This window comes from Amblyomma maculatum, chromosome 1, assembly GCF_055883805.1.
Source record: "Amblyomma maculatum isolate TAMU_Amacu chromosome 1, ASM5588380v1, whole genome shotgun sequence".
Lineage (NCBI taxonomy): Eukaryota > Metazoa > Arthropoda > Arachnida > Ixodida > Ixodidae > Amblyomma > Amblyomma maculatum.
The window spans coordinates 11,494,766-11,516,638 of NC_139344.1; the positions used below are offsets into that span (position 1 = coordinate 11,494,766).

The 21,873-nt window shown below is 43.4% G+C and overlaps 1 protein-coding gene across 1 annotated transcript in view; it reads left to right on the plus strand.

Annotated features, from left to right (window-relative positions):
- LOC146201657 (nose resistant to fluoxetine protein 6-like) overlaps positions 1 to 18,831 on the plus strand; it is a 57,007-nt gene extending 38,176 nt beyond the window's left edge. The window contains exons 12-15 of the mRNA XM_084583369.1: positions 13,847 to 13,967; positions 15,389 to 15,575; positions 17,543 to 17,685; positions 18,646 to 18,831. Of these exons, the coding sequence (XP_084439495.1) occupies positions 13,847 to 13,967; positions 15,389 to 15,575; positions 17,543 to 17,685; positions 18,646 to 18,831 (637 nt within the window). The remainder of the gene's footprint in view (positions 1 to 13,846; positions 13,968 to 15,388; positions 15,576 to 17,542; positions 17,686 to 18,645) is intronic.
- Positions 18,832 to 21,873: the final 3,042 nt, after the last annotated feature.

Consider the following 21,873-nt stretch of genomic DNA (forward strand, 5'->3'; position numbering starts at 1 on the left):
CATACAGAAACGCACACACCAAAACGATAGATAACTTACCTGAACGCCACCCATAATTGCATTCTAGCGGCCATTGAACAATCGTACATGTGATCTGTACCCAAAAGGGAAGGCATAATATTCAGTGGCTTTCTAAGCGTGTTGAGAAAGAATTTCCCTCTCTTTCCCCCGTTGGGCTGATCCATAGATGAAAAGCTCCATGGTGGAAATGAAAGAAAAATTACAAAATTTTTGCTGAAATTCTAATATCGCGCGAAAGCAGATTTGCACTGGTTTTGCTCTTTTTTCGGCTAATTGTTTGCAGTTGGCAGAAATTAGCGACTTATTTTGTCACCAATTTAATCTTTCTTTTTGTTGATTGGATGGATGGATGGATGAATGGAAGAAAGAAAGAAAGAAAGAAAGAAAGGAAGAAAGAGAGAAAGAAAGAAAGAAAGAGAGAAAGAAAGAAAGAAAGAGAGAAAGAAAGAAAGAAAGAAAGAAAGAAAGAAAGAAAGAAAGAAAGAAAGAAAGAAAGAAAGAAAGAAAGAAAGAAAGAAAGAAAGAAAGAAAGAAGGAAAGAAAGGAGGACGGACGGACGGACAGACGGACGGACGGATGGATGGATGGATGGATGGATGGATGGATGGATGGATGGACGGATGGATCGATGGATCGATGGATCGATGGATGGATGGATGGATGGATGGATGGATGGAATATAGGAGCGTCTCCTTTGAAACGGGGTGGTAGCAGTTGCTATCATGCTCGTTTTTTTTCCCTATATCTTAATTTTGTTTTAGTTCAGTTAACTATACCATCATTTTATTTATTAAATTTTTGTTTCTACATTACTAACATTATGTTACTTTTCTGCTTTTAAGCCACCAATCTTCCAATCCTTACTTTTCCAAAGGTTCATTCACCCGGCCACTGGTATCTCTAAACCCCAGGGCCTCAGGCAGCCATGGCAGTAATTGAATTACAGTAATGTAATTACTGTAGTTTATTACTTTTTAGGTAATTTGTAATGTAATAAATTACTTGTTTGGGCTGGTAATTTAGCAATGTAATGAATTACTTTTTGTGGTAATTTCGCGGCAAAAGTAATTAATTCCCTTCAAAATTACTTTTACTAAAGTGCTCCATTACTCCTTCAATAGACAAAAAAATAGAGTGCCGCGAAAGCAGGCACGACGTGCGGCAAGCCGAAGCCAGCCTAACGGATCGGCAAAAGGAGACAGAATTGAGCAGAACAGTGCTCCTGAGACCTCGTGTGTTCAAGGGTCACTTATGGCAATTTCCACTGGTCGCCCCGGAGCACGGTTTCTTGCTCGGGGATGACGATTTCGAATTCCACTGGTCGATGAAGATAGGTTGCGCGTATTCCGCTGGTCGTTTGGAGCAACTCCGGACGCTCTAGCTCGATCCGCCAACCGGAGTCGGACCTCGCCGGAAGTCCTAATCGTTGGTGTGGTCACTTCCGGGGGCTGCTGGATTCTTTTGGTTGTTTTTGGCTCTTTCAGCGACATCGGCAGAGGACACGGGGCATCAGCGTTTTCTTTCTTTTTTTTTTTTGCGCAAATATGTCAAAGTGCATCTATCGAAAAACGTTTGCAGCATTAAAATAGTGCGAAAGCATGTTGCTGAGAGCCGCACTTCTGCCTATTTATCAACCGCAAAAATTTTGGCGCTGCGATGCGACTAAAACTTTCGAAGCCGGCTCGTCCTGTGCCCTGTCTTGTGCGTGTCGTTGTTCGCGCAACCATAACATGTCTGAAGTACTGCATAAACTAGGCCGACAACACATCTTACTGCTCAACATTACTTCCGCCGCGCGCTTTACACGTTCCGCTGGTCGACCAAGGTTGATTCGCTCTGTAGCGCTATAGGTCGGTTCGGGCGTCCAGCTCCGATCGACCAGTGGAAATCGCCATTAATGCAGCTATCCCGTGACAACCATTCTCCAAGAAGCAGGATACAAGGCGTCAAGGGAATGCCGAAGGGACAGAGGGTGCAAGAAGGCTGGAGTTGAAAACTAGTTGGGAGCGCGGCGCAGTGGCACTCCCTGTTGCGTCGGCTAGGGCACAGTGGTGCCTGGTTACACTCGTCACGGGGCATGGGAGGATTGGAGTGGGGGGAGATAGGCGGAAGGGTCCATGGCGTGGCCACCGTGGCTTTAGTATTACTGAGCAGTGAGTACAAGATGCCGACGTTGATTCTTGGAACTGCGGAAGCAATATATAACCTAGCTTCTTCGGGCCCCCCAATTGGCGGAGACAGACAGCTCCGGGCCAGCCAGACGCTGGGTTCGCCGGTCATTTCACGACCGTTTAACCATACATCTGCTTTTATTTTTCTGTTTTCTTTCTTTTTTGTGGTTGTACGGAATTTGGCGGGAAGACGAAAGAATGTGTGCTCCCGTCTGGAAAAGAAGTTATGTCTTGTTTACTAGCTTTACTTAGTTGTTGCATGAACGGAAGCTAGAAAGTAATTTAAAAGTAATTGAATTACTCAGCAGAAGTAATTGTAACATGATTTAATTTCATTACTTTTGGGAGCAGTAACGAGTAATGTAATTTAATTTTTTTTTAAGTAGTTTTGCCATGTGTGGCCTCAGGAAGAGTGACTGCGCCTGCATCGACTTCCGGGTGGATACCATCCCATTCGAGTATAAGGCGGCTAATTGTTTCTGTGGATTTACCACATACTGCGCATATGTCATCTTCACAGTTAAATTTCTTTTTGTAGCTGCGTATTGTAAGGCACCCTGATCTAGCTTCAAAAAGTAGGCCACTGCCTCTTGCGTTATTAAAGAAAGCTTCCTCCCTGATCTGCCTTTTCCACTTTCGGTATAGCGCCAAACTCTGTTTCTGTTCCATAGAATTTATCCAATTTTTACCTTGTGCGTTTTTCACCTGTTGCTTAGCGCTCATTATTTCTTCGTCCTTGTAACTAGCTCTTTTCCTCCATAGTTAGTCAAAGCTTTTTAGATATATGTATTTAAATACTTTAGCTACCCATCTTTTACTGTCGGATTTTCTCAGGTGCTCCTCATATAATATTTTACTCTGAGCTTCCCGTACTGTTCAGCCCATATCTCCCTGTACCACCTCCTTTGTGGTTTTGCCGTGGCCACCTAGTGCTAGTCGTCCAATGACTTTCTGATTTATTTCTAATGTCGACTGTACCTCTGATTTTAGGCACAAAAACGCATTTCCGAAAGTAAGTCCGGGCACCATAATTCCTTTCCAAATACCCCTCAAAACCTCATACCAGTTGTATCCCCACAATGCCCTAAGCTTCATTATCCCGGCATTTCTTCGCCCTTTGGCCTTAAGTGATTGCTCATGCTTTCCAATGTATGCCAATCCTTCGTTTACCCATACCCCGAGATATTTATATTCTGCCACTCTGGGTATTTCATGGCCTTATATTTTAAGACCCTGATCATTTGAGCCGTTGAAAATCATCAGACCCGACTTACCTGCGCTAAAACTGAAGCCTAGAGCGTCCCCTTCGCCTCCGCAATACTTAACTAGAGTTTGCAAGTCTTCCTGGCTAACAGCACAATATCGTCTGCATATATTAGACCAAACTGGCGCTGCTCTACCGCCTTTCCGCCTACTCTATATGACAGGTTAAAGCCTAGGTTACTTTCTTGTATCCTCAGTTTCAGGTTTATCATACAAAGCATGAACAGCAGCGGTGATAGAGGACAACCTTGTCTTAATCCTTTGTATACCTTGACAGTTTCCGTACTTCTTATCCCTTCCCATGTAATTTCTACTTTGTTATCCCGGTATATTTCCTGTAGGAACTCTTATCTCATAACCGATATCTTCTTCTTTTAATATGTTCCACAGGACTTCCCTGCTTACGTTGTCGTACGGGCGTTTATGTCCAGGAAGGCCAAATACAAAGGTCTATTTTCCACTCTAGATATTTCGATGCATTGGGTAAGCACGAACAGGCTATCCTCTAAGCGCCTACCATTTCTAAAGCCGTTCTGAAGTTCTCCGAGTATCTTGTTACTTCCTACCCATGCTTGCACCTTTAATTGCACCGTCTGCATGGCCAACCTGTACATAACAGATGTTATGGTAATCGGCCTGTAGGATTTTATGTGCATCCTTTCTCCTTTCCCTTTATACATCAAATAATTTATTCTGCCGCCAACTGCCCGAAATTTGCTTATTCGTTATGACTGTTTCCAAAGATGTTAACAGCGTTTCCTTACTTCTTGGACCAAGTTCGTTAATAAGCTTCATCGGAATTTCATCTATTCCTGTATATGTGCTTTTAGGAATATTTTTTTTCTGCCTTTTTCCTGTTTAGGTTGGTCCGTTCCAAGTTGCTTTGTATTCTGCTACCTTGTGTTGCTTCCTGATTTGCGGAGATTACCCTATCATCGCTCTTAAATGACTCGGCTATAACTGATGTAATGTAGGTCACGCGCGTTGTCTCCCTTTAAACAATTTCCCTCGTTATCTTGAATCCGGTCCTGCTTTGCTTGATTCTTTTTACCTAGGCAGCTTATATGGTTCCAGAATTTTCTTGGTCCGCCTCTAGAGGCATCGTGCATGTCAGCCATCCAGCGATCGATGGACTGCTTTATTTTACTTTAGACGAAGGGCTGTACATCAAGTTTCTTTTGTCGACATGATTCCCATTTTTGGTCGATTTCCTCCTGAGATACCTGTGCTTTCTTTGTCTCTCTGTGTTCCCTTGAAGCTGCCCGTCTTTTTTTCAATGGCTTCCCTGATTTCCTTATTCCAACAGCTCCGTGGCTTCCTCTTTCCATTCCAGCGGTTTGCTACTTTAATCTTCTTAAATTTTCTCCTTATTAGTAGTTCTACCTGTTCATAATCCTTGTCTTCCATGGGGCTTTTTTCTATGCTTCCTCTATGTCTGCTGCTATCTGCGCTATTTGATCGTCCTTTAATTTTGCGTTTACGTTTTGTCTAGGTTCCATTTCTCTTCTCTTTTCATCAAGGGCCCCATCTGAAGACTAATACATTTATGATCACTTCCCAGACTACACTCCCTTTCTTCATCTATTTCCATTTTTGCGAGCTTGCTATAAATTCCCTGTGCTGCTGTACGACAGCAGCGCCATACTGCGGGACATTGCCTCGCAACGTTACGCAGCGGTTATGCAGTCGCCTTGCATAGCAGCACTGTACTATGTATCTGTTGCTATGCACAGAAATGCGTTGCTCTGCGGCGGCTCTACAATCAAGACAAAGTTTTGCTCGGTGTAGTAGTCCCCAGGTTAGGTCTTTAGCACTAAAGAGCTCTGCATCTGTCTTTAATTAGTTCACAGAAACGTGGTATCGTTTGGACAGTGACATGTTGTCTATTGATAGGTACAGTCATTATTTTGTAAACAGAAGTGAAACGCGTGGTGGGGGCGTTGCGATGCACGTCAAGCGAAACGTACCCTGCGACATTTTGAAGCCATTTACGCGGATCACCAGGGATTATGCGTACAAGCCGAAAAACAACTGTTTTCTGTGGTATATCGTCCGCCAACTGGTCGCCCTAGCATTTTCTTTGAGTTAGTTGAAGAAATATAAAATATGCTGCAGATAAAAATTATCGCTTGCTACTGGGCGGCGATTTCAATGTTAACATGGGCAGTGATACCGCGCATTCTTTACAGCTGAATAACATATAATGACTTCGTGCGGCTTCAAAAATCTTATTTCGACGCCAGCTCGCGGACCGGGCATTCATTGCTTGACCAGTTCAGTGTAAACACAGACACACCCGTTGAAATTGCGGGTACTATAAGCCATCACATGAGTGATCACAGTCCCATGTTTAGATCGTATTCAAGCAATCTCCCCAAGAAAGAAGTGCTTGAACCCGCAGTAACCTATCGGTGAATACTGAGAACAAACATGAATTCTTTTCGCGAGTGTGTTTCATATGGTGACTGGCCTCTTGTATATGAGAAAACGAATACGAACAATGCCTATAATGCATTCATGTCTATTTTTCGCCCTTACTACGACACCCACTTTCCATATAGAAGAGTAAAATTGAAAAGGAATGTAACAAAACCTTGGGTTGGGCCTGAACATTTGAAAATGATAACGAAGAAAAACAAAATTTTCAAAAAATTCCTAGATACCAGACAGCCGTCTGCTTTCTTAGCATTCAAGAAATGTAGCAATCAGTCAAATTCGGAGCTAAGAAAAGCAAATAAATTGTATTACGATAACCTTCTTTACCTTAGAAAGACGCCCTCACAAAGCATGGAATGTTATAAACCTGGTGTTGAAGAGCCGAAATTTAAGGTTTTCAGCGCCAGAATTACTCCGTAATACAAACCTCTCAGTTGTTGGCTTAGCGGAAGTTTAACACTCATTTTGACAACATGGCAAGTACATCGCCGCGGGGGTGCAATGGTTAAGATGCCAGACTACTTTGCTGGAACACCCAGGTTCGATCCCGACCGCCGGCAGCTACGTTTCGATAGGGGCGAAACGAAGGGGCGTCCATGTGCTGTGCGATGCCAGTGCACGATAAAGACCTCCAGGTGGTCGAAATTACACCAGAGCCCTCCACTACGGAACCCCTTTCTCTCTCTGCTTTCACTCCCAACTTCCTCCCTTCCCTTACGGCGCGGTCAGGTGTCCAAAGGGTGACAGATACTGCACCTTCCTTTTCCTGTGAACCAATTATTTATATTATAAACACGCAAGGTAGTGTGGAAGCAGATTTCACCTTTCCATCTTGCTGCACTGAAACACTTAGCTTCAGCCAACCGATGAAGCAGAAATTTGTTCAATATATATAGAAAAATTATATAGAAAAAAAAACAGAAAAATTGAGGAGGAATTAAGTCAGGGCTTGTCAACTTTTTTCTGAAGCATAGCTTACTAACCGACTTCAGCATGGCTTCCGGAAAGGCAAGTCTATGCTGAAACGGCTTTATTGACAATGAAAAAACTCATAATTAACAACAGTGAGAACAACCATACACTTGGCATATTTATTGACTAAAGCAAGTCTTTTAGCCGCTGAAATTATAAAATAATTTTCACAAATTGTTTGCATATGGCTTACGTGGTGTATGTCATTCGTTGCTTGAATCTTACCTATGTGACTGCCAGCAGTGGGTTTGTATTGACAATGTAGGCTCGTCTTTCCAAACGGTTACGTCACCTCCGACGTACCCCAAGGTAGTGTTCTTGGGCCGCTTTTTTTTAATGTTTATGTTAATAATGCTGTCGAAAATAGAAATACTGCATCATTAGGGCTTTATGGTAATGATATGCGCATGTTTGTGTCTGGCAAACATATGAGTGAAGTTCTAGCGGAAACTCTATCTGAATTGCTGAGAATTTGGGATTGGTCTAATCTTAATGGACAACGAAGAAGACTGAGACAAAAGTGGCAGGATGCATGGGATAACGAAGTTAATAACAAGCTACACATAGTAAAGCCAGTTATAGAAGAATGGAAAACATGCAGCCATCAAGAACGTTTTATTGAAGTAATCTTATGTCGCCTTCGTATCGAACACACCCTCCTGACTCATAACTTCATCCTAGCAAAGAAAGACAAACCCATATGCGAACACTGCGGAGAGGTGGTCACCATATATAAACCACAGCTTAATATCTTGTATAAAACTCGATCAACTTAGAAAAAATCGTTTCCCACAGTTCTATGACAACTACATTCCCCTACACCCTAGCTTACTCTTAGGAGAAAATTCACTGTTTAAAACGTCTTCTCTCGTTGATTTCTTAAACATACTCTAGTGTATTAAAATAATCGCTTGCTTCCTTTCACCAAACAGATATGTAAACCCCGAGTTTGGCGCATGATGGCCTTAGCTGCCTATGTGCCATAAAACACAACACAGCACAACACTCTTTTACTTGATCTTGAAGTGATAGAAATAGTTGATAAACTTAAAATATCAGGTGTAATCTTTTCCGCTGATATGAGAAGGACTAGTCATATTGAAGTATTATAAAAACGACTATCAGTAGCAGCAGGTGCCGGCAGCTCCTACCAGTAAAAGGCAAACTCCAAATTTACCACGCTATTTTTGCACCTCGAATTAGTTACTGTATGCTTGTGTGGGTTTAAAACATACTGTTTAAAACATGTACATTGCTCATCTTATACAAAGAAAGCGTTGCGTTACATTGGTAATTTCCCACGACTACACGCAACTGGCCAGTTATTTACAGATTTTGGCATTATCAATGTGATGAATATTTTTGAATTCGGCATTCGGCTTAGCGTTCTCACAGTTCTTTTCAAATGAAAATTTTAAAGAATTTTTAACCGCTTTGTCTTGCTTAACTAATGAAAGAAGTGATCCTCTAAACAGTGCTCCAAACAGGTGGTTCTTACCGCATCGTCATACGGGATACTTATTGCAATCGCTTACATACCAGGTTCCCTTTGTTCTGAATAGACACAAAAAACTGCTCTGATTTCGCTACTTTTACTCAGCGACAACTTCGCGAGTATTTCGTGAAACTTTCAAGCCACCTTTTTTACTCTTTTTATGTCATCTCTGCAATAATACCGTGAAATAGCGCAGTCATTCGGTAAACACATTTCTGTTTTGTATATTTTTTTTTTTGCAGGCATTTTCAGTTCATCGCTGTAATGTCTGTGATGTTTATGCCTGTGGATATGTCTGCAATATGTTCCGTGTAAAGTTTCTTCCTGCTGAACTGGCGCCACCATTGGTCCTCGGCACTTGCAAACAATGCGCGAATGCTTGCCCCCCCCCCCCCCCCCCTTCCCCCTCCACCACACCGCCAACCTCGGGTTGGAAAATAAAAGATTGTGGTTGTGAATTGTGCCTCGGTGGTACAGCCTCTGCCCAGGTCTGCGTCGCTCCAGTCAAAAGAGAAATTCATGTCATGAATCATTTCAGGTCTCACGACTTTGAACTTGACATAAAGCCTGATTTGGGAAGCTTTTGAAATCTGCTCTAAAGTAATCTGCCGAATTCGTTATCCAGCAGTTCATTAAAGGAATCGTTTTGAAAGCAACTCGCTTGTGAGTCGCAAAGACGGCACTTGAGGAGTGCGCTGGCTACCATGTGTCACGTGGGTCGGACATTAAATCGCTTCGCTAGTAAGCCAATCGCGCAAAATTGAATACTCAGCATTGGAAGGTTTTATGAAATCGTTTTATGGCATCATACATTATTATACTCATTCCGACATGAGCCACCTTACGCATACGTTATTCGTTTCGGTTCTAAGAGAGATCGATATTTGATATCTTACATGTAAATGCGTGCAGCTTCCTCCACTCTTTGAGACTGACGCTACAGTTCAGTTCTCAGTCGCAAAACGAATAATTTAGACGACTAAGACGGTGCGCACCCGTAGCGGTAAACTCATAAGAGAGGTTTTTACGTAGACAATGAGGTCGGCTTGAGTTTTGATTCCCTGGTCTGCTAAGCTGTACTGGAGGAAGGGGACCGAGGAGGAAATGGGGCATGAACGACGATGTGGACAGATGAGAGGTGCGAACACATACGAGCACATTACGTAACCATAGGCCACCCTATCACGTGCGCCACATATCACATATTATCATAGGATATGTATAAGCTATTATCATAGGAAATGTATAAGCTCAGCATTTTTTTTTTAATTCATATTGTATCAAAAAATAAAGTACCGCACATAATTTCACCACGAAGTGCAGCCAGATGTTGCCATGTTTGGCATGCTAACTAATAAACTGTGAATATTGTGTAACCTTTCTTAACCGGCAAGGGCATCTCGTTGCAACCGACCAAAGCACGGTACTTGTTTGGTGTCCTCTTGCATGCCTAAAAGAAGAAACAAAGAAATATCGCCGGGCCTGCCCGACGGGCAGCTTCTAAGTATAGCCACTCGGACGGCAGACTGGCTAATCAGAGGCGTACGCCACGTGCACGACACTATAGATCGGCAGGAATGATATCTGGCTTCCTCCTAATGTGATCACGAAGGTCGCGGTCTAGCCACCATATGGCGATGCCGAGGTTGGACGTAATCCTTTGACACCCGTGGTCGACCTTTCCGTGATTGATTTTTCTTTTCTGTGTGTTGTTGGGAGACACATTTTCCTCCATAAGCACAATTTGTACCGAAAAGCAGCTCTGTCGCTACGCCGACGGTGTAGACGCGTTCTCCGAGTTCTTTGTTTACTTGATTTTCGTTTTTGGGGAAAAATCGAAAGCCGTAGACTCGACGTAGAGTTGACACAGTTTATTCTCTATCTTTCCTGGCAAGCTGTCGGAACGGTCGGCCGTATAGTTAACATAAGGGGGTAGTGGACGCGCTATCCCCATTTCCGCGTGTTTTCTGGCAGGCCTCTAGCTAAAGATCACTTGAATTGGCGGCTGAGAGACAGAGGTTCCACGCTGCGTAGTACGATGTTCTAGCTTTCATTTCTGCTGCCCATCTAACCTCGGCGAGAAAGGAGGAAGGAGGCGAAAAAACAAGAGCTGGTAGCGACCAACACGACTATACTAGCTCTACTACATTTTTCTAGATCGACTAAATACTTTGCGAACACGTGCTTCCGAAAGTAGAGATAAAGTTTTTTAAATAACTGGAACTCGCAGGAGTGGTTATTGATAGGTAAGTGAACTTTAATTATATGCAAAGTTATTATTTACCACATTATACAAATGCAGCAGTTATTTGCACGCCTACTACATGCCCGCAACTGTGCCATACCACAAAATGTCGCTTAATAATCTGATCCTCTATTGCCTATTATAATATCGATAAGTGCCCAAAATATTCAGGTCGATTACTAAAATGTTTAGTAACATGGATTTACTCATCACCAAGTTTTTCTGCTTCAAATCGCAATTCATTTGACATGTTTAAAAAAATGCTAGCTGTTTCACTTCAATACGGAAAAAGGCACGTGATGGATGGCGATCATTAAGGTTTAAGTGTCCGCAATGACTTCGAAGTAGGCATGAACGTCTTTCTTTTACTCGCCAGGATGTGTCACAGATTTTATAGCAATGGCCGTACAATCTGATTCATTAGTACATTATTATTATGATGAATCATAATGAGCCCCGCCGGGGTGGTGCAGTGGTAAGACGCCCGACTACTGTGGCGGAGTACCCGGGTTCGCACCCTACCTCGGCGGCTGCATTTCGATGGAGGCGAAACGAGGAGGCGTCCGTGTGCTGTGCGATGTCAGCGCACGTTAAAGATCCCCAGGTGGTCAAAATTACACCGTAGCCCTTCACTACGGCTCCTCTTTCTCTCTTTCCACTTTTACTCCCACCTTCCCCTCTTACCTTACGGTGCGGTTGAGGTGTCCACAGAAAACAAGTGAGACAGTTACCACGCCTTTCCCCTTCCTATAAATCAATCAATCAATCAGTTCTTCCTACATGAACTGCACCATGCATGCGGCGTGTTTGGCCATTTTTCCTTCTTAACAATTTTTTTTATTTATTTATTTATACTGCAGCCTCTACTTGGGCTATTGCAGGAGTGAGGTTACGAAAAGTGCATACTAAAATGGCAAGTTACAAAACAAACACAATCAACATGTTTACACACATAGTAGAGACACTGAAAAAAATGAAAAAAGACAAAGAACCTATACACAATAAGTACAACCCACACACAAAATCAGAATCATGCGGTATCGATGGCTGATAAAAATCTGCACAATGGTAGAGATCGCGTTGTGGCAGGAATTTTGTTCCGATGCTCAGTTGCCCGAGGGAAAGAGCTGTATTTGAAAATATTAGTACGAGTGAAGTATGGCTTTAAGAAAAAAAAACTATAATGACTCCCGGTTGATCGGGGTATGTCGGGAGTATGGAACGCATTATGTGTTACGTGGTAAACTGAATTAACGATGCAGTGCAATAACTTCAATGAATCCATGTAACGGCGCGCGGACTGGGGGGTTGAATCAAAGTGGACGCGGCACAAGAAGGTATGAAATGGCGATCGTACCGATGATACATGAGCCTGATTGCTTTTTAGTTGCTCTCGATTATGTCAATTTCACAATGTTTATGAGAATTCCAGACTGGAAATGCATATTCAAGGGCCGGACGAATTAAGGATGAGTACATTAGTAGCTTAGTCCCATTTGGAGCATTAGGCAATATTCTTCTCAAATGCCCAAGCGATTTGAGTGATTTAGTACAAATGAAATTAATATTGTTTCACCCGGACATGTTAGTAAATATAACACCGAGATACTTGCATTCGGAAGTCCTGGGAATAGTGAGTCGTTGAAAGCATCATTAAAGAGTGAAGGGGGCGTGCTGTTAGTAAAATACATCATTGGAATTTTATAAAAATTTATTTTCATTTTACGAGTATTACACCAAGTACAAAAACTAGCAAATGAGGAGTTTAGATGCAAATGACCTTTGCGCTTATTAATTACGTGATATAAAACACAGTCGTACGTATATAGGCGTATCCGTGGCGCGGTATGGTTAGGTAAGTTATTAATGTATATTAGGAATAATGAAGGGCCCAGCACCGAACCTTGAGGGACGCCAGGTGATAGATATCTACAGCACAGGAATTAGTTGAAGTATAAGAAAAGAACTGTGAGCGGTGCCAAAGAAAATTAGCAATACAACTAAGCAAGTGAGGATGTTTTAAAATATCGTTTAGTTTAGATAGGAGATTAGAATGTAGTACAGTATCAAAAACTTAAAAAAAAAAAAAAAACATAACATCCATCTGGGCTCCAATATCCAGGGTAAAGGAAAGGTCGTGCGGAAGTGCAAATAGTTAAGTTACGATGCTGAAACCTGAATTCATGCTGAAAATGAGACATGTTATTACATTCGAGAAATTCTATAATATGTTTGTGGATTATGTGCTCCGGCCTTTTCCATGAATACGGTGTTAATGAGATAGGTCTGTAATTCGGTAAACGTTGATTGCTACCGGATTTGAACAATGGAAGCATCTTCGCTAGCTTCCAGAACGATGACGGCGAAGTACTGCTGTCCTGTTATGGAGTCTGTGTGCAAAAGCAGCACTACTGTCCACCTGCAGCCCCCCCCCCCCCCCTCCCCCTTCCTACTTGCCCAACCCCGCACGCATTATGAGGCCTGTTAAAGAGAAGCTTCAAACGCCAAGCCAGGAGCCAGCACCTTACTGCCTTCAGAAGCCACCCTCGCCCCCGCCGTCCCCCTCTCCTCCAATTCCTCCCAGCCTTTGCCCTCTGGAATACATACTCTGAAATTCTGGATAAGTGATTTTTCAACGTCCACTTGTTCATGGACTAAATTGTTTTGCGTATCGTAACGATTTCATGACATTTAATAAAACTGCGGACATCCACTCAGCGGAATTTTAGGTCTGTGCTATTTCTCTTCAAAGAAAAGAGCCTTTATTATGTGCGAGCGCAAGACAAACCTTGTAGGCTAGGTTCTGTCGTGCATCGAAAGACTAGGCCATTCTTACCATTATGTTCACAACAGTAACCTTAACACAGTGTTGCCTCCCAAATCAAAACAATCTCCGGAGCACCTGGGCTTGAAGGCCTCATTAGGGTAAAAATTTGAAAAATTTAAATGAGAGTAAATTCATCTCCTTTAGCCGAATTGTCTCAGGAGATGTGATCGCTGTGTGAATTTTATTGCTTTGTTTAGCATTTTCCTCTCGTCACTGTTTCTGGGCGTGGCAATCAGCAAGTCTTTGTTAATTTACTTATTATCATACCTACTAATTTACTTATTATCATTATCTACTATAGCTGGCAGATGTAGTAGGAGTAGAAGAGCGCTCGTGCAGTCTTCTCTCGCAGGGACACAGCCGCAAGAGATTTTATTCCCTGATACTGAATGCTCTACCTTACTTTTCTTGTGCAGCCTCAGCCTGTCCCATCTCGAGTACATCTACGTCAGGCCATTTTGCCACGTGGTATCCTATGTCGTCGGAATTTTGGCTGGGTACCTGTCGGTCAGCCACGCATCAGTGCCCTTGAATCACGTAAGCCTTCTGGTTTTCTTTAGCGGCGTCACTGAGGAGCTTAGCGAATGAATCACCACAGCAATATTTTCAGCAGCACATTTCCGGCAGCTGTGCTAGTGTCTAATCTTAAACGGAGCAGGTGAGTGGCGGACAGATTTAATCTCGTCATACTCTCATAGCGGAAACACAAATTGCAGCGCAGGCGCAGGGTGCGCCCGGATGGACCTGTGTAATATTTTGATGTTTTCTGTATTGATGACCTTGGAGAAGCAGCTCTACTCTCAGAAGGGGGGGCCAGGATCGCAAGGATATTTAGGCCACGCGAAGCTCAGCCACTGAGCGCGGCCGAGGGATTGGTCCGAACCTTATCACATTCTTGCCAATGTAGAAAGCCAGGGCAGAAGCGTAAGCGGCTATTTTAGCAGGCCAACCCTACGAATATGTGCATGAAAAAAAGCTTGGCTTTAAATAGTCTAACAGTGACCGTATCTCATCCGATGCCGCTGATCGCTCTTTCCACTCTCGGCCATTGCTCCCCTTACGCGATGCCGAACTAGCAGAAGCTCTCAAAAGGAATCGCGCTACGTATCGCTTTGTAGCTTACATGCAACGCACGCGTTGTTTGACGCCGCGGGAGAGCAGCGAGTAACAAAACACGCGCGGAAAATACGCGCGAAGCGCATCACGACGTTCGGCCAATGAAAAGGTCAAACGTCGAGGGATTGCGCAGGGAAAGAGGCGATTGATGTTCTTCAAAGGTTAGTATTGTTTTCAGTTAACTGAAAGGCTCTATGTAATGTGCCAACAGAGCCTCCGGCGCAGAGGGCTGAAACAGCGCAGCTTCAGAGGTACGCTGATAAGGAGAAGAGTAAATATATTCCACATGTGTAATGTCTGTGCCCTCACTGTAATGCGTGCATCCACTGCTATATAGCATGCCACGTGACTGATTCTGCACACTGCAGGGTGCTGCGTTTACCTTTCAAGGCGTAATCAGTATACTTACCGCGTCTCTAACCCGTCTAATCTATTTGCGGTAACCATTCAGAAACGAAACAACCAGCACTGTACTAAAATCTTCGCCTGTGTAAAAAAAAACTTATAAATATTATTAACCTACCGTTTCCTTTATGAAAAAGAGCCTATTATCACGTTGCATGACTGTCACCATGCGCTGAGTACGGCTCGGACCGTTTATATATACATATACATATATAGCAGCACCCTAGATAAAGGGGGGGGGGGGGGGGGGGGGGGGGTGTAGTAGCACCCTAGATGACACATCACGTGCATAGGTCCGTGTCGTAGTCTCTTAAGCTTAAAAAGAGGTAGGGACCAACAGGAAAGGCTTTTGTGGCACTAAACCAAGGAGACCTCAATAAACGATTGTACCCGCACTTTCGCCTCGCTGTAGAGCCTGTTTGCTTTGTGTGGCCCAGTGGTTGCAGGTGGCGCTGTGGATGCTATCTTTGGCGCTGGCGTCGTTCGTGATGTTCGTTACGGTGCCCTGGAACCGGGGCAACCTACCCAGCGCACCCGTGAACGCTTTGTACGGCGGGTTCCATCGGCTGCTCTGGAGCCTGGCTTTGCTTTGGCCTTGCTATGCCTGTGCGACGGGACATGGAGGTGCGTCTGCAGAAAGACCTCCTCTTCTCCTTAGCCTCACTTTCAGCTGCATGACAACAGAAATTACGATCGTGCAAGACGCTACAAAAGAAAAAAGAAAAGCGGTTGCAATTTTATTTAAACGCAGCGCCGCATGTGACACGGAAAGAAGGCAGCACATATAATGAATTCGACATGGCTGCTACTGTTGCCTCTCTCGCCAACCTAATGGTCGTCAAGTACAACTGAAAAGCTGGAGAACCGTGTGCCTAGTAAATTGCAAAAGGTTCCACCCATCAAAGTATTTTCGTCATGTTTCGTTCAGCCGCTAATTATATGCAGTAAGTGTGGTATGAAGATGAGCCGTTCTGCAGATATCAGAGCAGGGGCCTCAAACTTTTCTAACGATGAAGGCCGCGTTGATAAAATTTTGGCTCCCGCTGGCTTGCAGCCGCAGGGCGCAAAAAAAAAAAAAAAAAAAAAAAAAAAGAAGAGGGAAGGAGTCAAAGTAAAAAAAAAAAAGAATAAGAAGCAAATAAAATAAGCACAAATTGACAAAGGCCTATTGAAAGCCAAAAAGCCAAAGCGGTTAAGCCGAAAGAAAAGCGTTAACGAATGCCTAATTTCCTCGTTGTTCGCTTTATTACATCGTGTTCAAAGTATCGACACCCCTATCCAGAAAAGATTCTTATTCCTGCCAATAAAAGCGAGCGTCAAGGAAGTGCATGCACACTTAGGCTAGGCCCTTATCATGATATGCTAACTATTGACGTAAGCAGACATATTCAAACGTTGAGGAGATATTGAGATGCTTACTATTCACGTAAGCAGAGAATATCGAATGTTCGGGAGAAATTGAAAGCTGTAGATTATGAGAGAGCAAAAAATAAAGACGGTAAAGCTCGTACATAGTATCGGCTGGGACCTCCAGTACCAGCGGCTGGAACAGCAAGGGTCGGCTGGCCTTACGCGTAGCCTGCGGGTTGCGTGCGTGACACCCTTGCAGTAGCAAAGCCGTGGTCGCTGGCGGAAGGGGCAAGCTAGTTCAATATACCGGAACCAAAATTATTATTCTGCTGCCTACAAGAACAGATGTGTATCTGATAGGGCCAAAGGTCTTTCTAGTAAAGTTCACTTTATCTAGTAAAGTTAGCAAAATTAGCATAATTTACCTTGCAGTACCTGACTATGCTAAAGAAAAAAAATCGTGGACGTCATGACAGCGTGTTTGAGAGGACCGCTGCCGCTGTGCAAGAAAGCGAGTCGCCGCTTGCATCGCTCATTTTACGTCTATTACAGGGACTCTCGTTTTGAATGCGAAAAAAAAAATGCTGTGGCGTAACAAACATCATAATGAATGCTGAATCATGGAATTGTTCAGGACGCCCTTAGCATATGTGATTAGAATTTCTGTTCCGAATTTTTGTTGAAACATAAGAATCTGTGTCATTATGAAAATAAATATTTATACAGAGTGCAGCAAAGCGCAAGATTTCAATTTTGTCTTCCTAGGATGCTCCGAGATAGCTCTCAACATTGACTGAAGTAAGTCAGCGCCGTCCTAAAATACAACGTGTTTCAACCAGCCCCAGTCGTAATGGTGTCAGAGTTCAAATAGAATGCGTTAAATAAGAAAAAAAAACACATTTGAATGAAGCACTGCCGAAAGAATCAAGCGAAACTAAAAAAAAAAATAAAAAAGCTTCATGTTGCGCGCTTTCCTATATTCTCTCTCGGATTTTGAGCCCGCTATGTGCCATATAATTGGCAGATTGAAAGATTCGATTTCGTACTCTCACTGCAGATATAGCTCGAGTTTTCACATTCAGCAGGGGCTGACCACTCCTGCGGCTCGCATTAACTCATTGCCAGTGCCTTTCCACGAACCCTCTCCAGAGAGTAGGAAGAGAGTATCTACCACTGTGTATCTCATTTTTGATCCCGAACGTTCTGACAACGCTGATATATTGACATTGTCCTGCTTGCAGGTTGGCTCAACCGTTTCATGTCATGGACCGCGTTCCGGCCCCTATCAAGATTGACATTCTGCATTTACCTAACACACGTTCCTCTCTACTACATTCGATCGGGAAATATGAGGACCAACTTTGAGCTCAGCGAGTTCTTTCAGGTACGATATAATATTCATAGACTTTTAGTGCAAAGTCTACACCTAGGCTTGCACGAAGACAGTGTACATAGGTGGAAGCTGTCGAGCGAAAAGGCATGTGTGCGCGGTCTCCAAACGCTTTTGTACTTTCTTTGTTGATTTTGTATTTGTTTAAAACGGCATTGCATTAATTTTTGCAGGCGCTGTTAGTGTAAGGCACCATAAACTCATAAAAGACATTTAAGGTCCTGGGTAAAGTGAAGGAGAATGATAGCACGGCAGTTGCCTTGAAATAGGAGCCACAAGCCGTGAGGCCGTCGCGCTTCTTAGGTTAAATGACAAATAGCAGAATCTAATTCGATGGAAAAACACCAAGGGCCAGGGGTTATAGTAATACCGGTTAGGACAAGCTTATGAAATATCTAAGTATATATCTGTAAAAATACTGCTTGCATGTACTAGAGAAGACATTCGAAAGAAGAAACGGCAAGAAATGAGATTTCGTTGCGATATACCAACGCCTAGTTGTCTAACCTTTACATACGGCCGAGATTTATTGTAGCCTTTGCCCCACTGCACTTTTATAGGTTAAAATAGCACACCTCGCTCTCTTGTGGGTATACCTGACTGTGTCCTTAGAAGAAACGTTACTCAAATTTCTCTTTAAACTGTTCATAGCAACAGCCGTTTAGGCTCGCCTTTACTCTTGGAAGTAAAAATAACTAGTCTCAAGAACGAAATTGGGACCTTCCCACCCTATTCCACTTATGGCAATATAAAGGCGATGCATTCCATTCGGCGAATTCTCGAAAGGTTGCCATCTTCACGAAGTGTACTGCTATGACTGCCATGTCAGTGCCTTTTCTGTAATCGAAAATGTAGGACTCACTCTACCATCGTGGGCATCCTGGGAATGGGACGCTTTCTGACACGTTTTTCTCCCTCACCCCTTTCTCTCAACACGCACTTTGGACGTCGTAGCTGAGCGCCGCTGTTGGGATCTACTGGTTCAGCGTCATCTTCGGACTACTGCTGCACCTATGCGTGGAATCACCTGTGGCGCACCTGCAGAAGTTTCTTTTCGAGCGAGACTCCGCTCCTGTCAAGACGCCCACTGAAGCTAAACCGTCACCTGTCGAGAACGGGGAGCAGCGTTCAAAGCTTTGAGCCCACAGAACGAAAACAACGGGTCGTCCGGAGCTTTTTTACCCCACTTAGCTTTGGAAGACGCTACCGCTGCTTCGCGTTTTTCTGCATTTGTTACGCATCTTCCGGTCAAAGTAGCATTTACATTTTTATTTTCAGGTGACGGAAATTCACGAACACGATGCATGACTCACGAAGCGCGTAAGTTATTGAAAGTAACTCCATCGCTTAACTCTTTATTATCATGTGAACCTAATAAAATAAAGAAAAGTGTCCTGCAGAGTGAAGTCTTTCTCAAATCGGTGTCACGAGGCGTCGTGGTGGCTGAGTGTCTGTGGCATTCCACTGCTAATCTCAAGCTGGCGGGTCTCGTCGCAGCTGCAGCCGCAAAATGGTAAATGAAACGCACAGGCATTTCACACCGAGCCAGAAAACCCTTCTAAAGTTGATGCGTGGAAGCTGTGAGAGAGCGATTATCCCGTTGTCCGCCATATTGCACGCCCAGTGGTGCCCTCTATAGGCCGTGAAACACGCTATTGGAAGTGTCGTCTGTTTGGTTTTCGCAGGTACGTTTTGCACGGAGGCAGACGTCATGCACGTTACAGAGCTTGAATATCAGATGATTTAATTAAAACACTAATCACTCTTTACTTTTAATTTGAGGCGGCAATGTTATATTGCGAGCTAAAGGCGTCAAAATCAATGATAAACCGCATTTTTAAACTTTCCTAGGTGGCAGTGTTGTTGGAAATATCGAGAACAAAAAAAAAAGCAGATATGAACGCTTGCCAAGTTGCTTTTGCATCGCACATTCATAAAATGGCCGCTGTCGCATTTCATACGCATCAAATACACATTCCCTTTATGTGTGATAACTTTGGAGACGTTAGCTTGATTGTAACAAAATAATGGCGTCATAATGTATGTATGTATGTATGTATGTATGTATGTATGTATGTATGTATGTATGTATGTATGTATGTATGTATGTATGTATGTATGTATGTATGTATGTATGTATGTATGTATGTATGTATGTATGTATGTATGTATGTATGTATGTATGTATGTATGTATGTATGTATGTATGTATGTATGTATGTATGTATGTGTATGTATGCGTGTCTGTCAATTTAAAAATGTGCATAGCGCGAAGACACTTTTACAAGCCAAAAATTCGTATTTCTGATGTTAAATATCTCGAAGTGCGCTGCCGATGAAGAAAATTATAAAAGTGACTCAACTTATATGTGCACGACCTTCATTTTCTTAATATAAACTAACCCCTAAAAGGAAAAGTAATAAATGTTGTTTTTCATTTGTCAATTAATTGCTTAATCACTATGTTATATCGCGTACAAGATGTCCACCTTGCTGTACAAGCCACCTGCACACACCGCACAGACATACCTCTCACATGCTTTAAAATAGGGATCTGTACACAGTAAAAAAAAAAAAAAAAAAAGCACCAGGTATATGCGAAGGGAAGAAAGTGTGTTTCTCAAGGTGACTTATGCAATTCTGGTGGCGTTTGCGCGCGCAGTTATCAGTAAGAGAGTATTATCAGTATTATAGGTCTGGCACAAGCAACGGTGGAATGCCTGCTGCTGGCTTCGAGGCTACTTCTGTGTCAACGTGCAGGCCAGACAAACCGATCTGGGTGGATGTATCTCATTAGTGCAACAAAGTGCTGTTAATCGGGGAACTCTGTGTAAACATGAAATCCACATTTGATCCCTTAAAACAGTCTGCTTCGAGCTGGGGCTTCAAAACGTAGTTATCCCCTCATAACTTGTAAACTGCAACTTTTGCTTGCTACAGTTCGTTCTTTGGTGCAGTGCAGTGCAACTTAAGTCGCTCAATTTCTTAAACTTGTTTCTCGATACATCAGTGGGGGCACTTTTGAAAGATAACTCTGCTCTGTTTGAGAAGACAGCCACTCGTCTTTGACACGGGCTTTTTTTTTTTTTTTTTGCATTTATGCTTTCACCTGGTCATTTGATTCAGGTGTAGATATCTAAGGTAGTGCTGAATTTCATGCCTCTCGTCGCTTCGCTTTTCACGGAAGCAAACCTATGTGCACTGCAGGCGATTTTCTTTTAGCGCTTTGCGCACGAAAATGCAAATGCAAACACTGGTTACCACTTCACCGCGAAGCATAATTTTACCTCTTGCCACTCATGGCACAAAGCCATTTGTTTTTATGTCTTTTGAGCGTACGTGCATATGCGTATAGCTACATAAAATGAAACCTGAAGAGGCTTCATCCCGTTTGATGGCAATTACCCATCTTTTGCGGAGGACAGGACCTCGCGGAAACTCGTGGTAGGAGACCTGAACACTGCGTGCAAAAGAGTTTAACAGCGATGAAAGGGAACATTAGTGACACGATTGTAATAGTGTGCTGCTCTAACGGTGAGAAGAATGCCCCGAACATCCACGCGCGAACTCGGTACAGACGAAGCAAGCTATAATGCAACTGAATGAGCACCGGTTCGGTGACATACAGATAACATATGTAGTCAATTAGACTGCACAACTACCCCGCCGGGGTGGCGCAGTGGTTACGGCACTCGGCTACTGTGCCCAAGGACGCAGGGTCGAATCCCAGTCTTGGCAACTGCTTTTCGATGGAGGCCAAAAGCAAGGCGCCCGTGTAATGTGCGATGTCAGTGCACGTTAAAGAACCCTAGGTGGTCGAAATTTCCGGAGTCCTCATTGCGGCGTGTCTCATAACCTTAGTCACTTTGGGACGTTAAACCCCACAGAAAAACAGCAACAGCAAGACTGCACAACTCGCTCAGAACTTTTTCTTGTGGGAGCACAGCATCATTTCCCACATATAAAACATGGTTAGTAGTCTTTCAAATCGCGCTGATGCGCTCAAAAAGATCGTAAATGCCCACCGATTCGAGGAAAACCGTTATATCTCGGCCGCTAACCTTACCATCGAGAAGTTATTTTTAGATATCGAGGCACTTACAAGGAAATGTAACGCCTCTGAAAGTTGACTTCCTTGCACAAACCTGCCTTTCATTGGTATCAAGGATGTAAAGGGCGAAA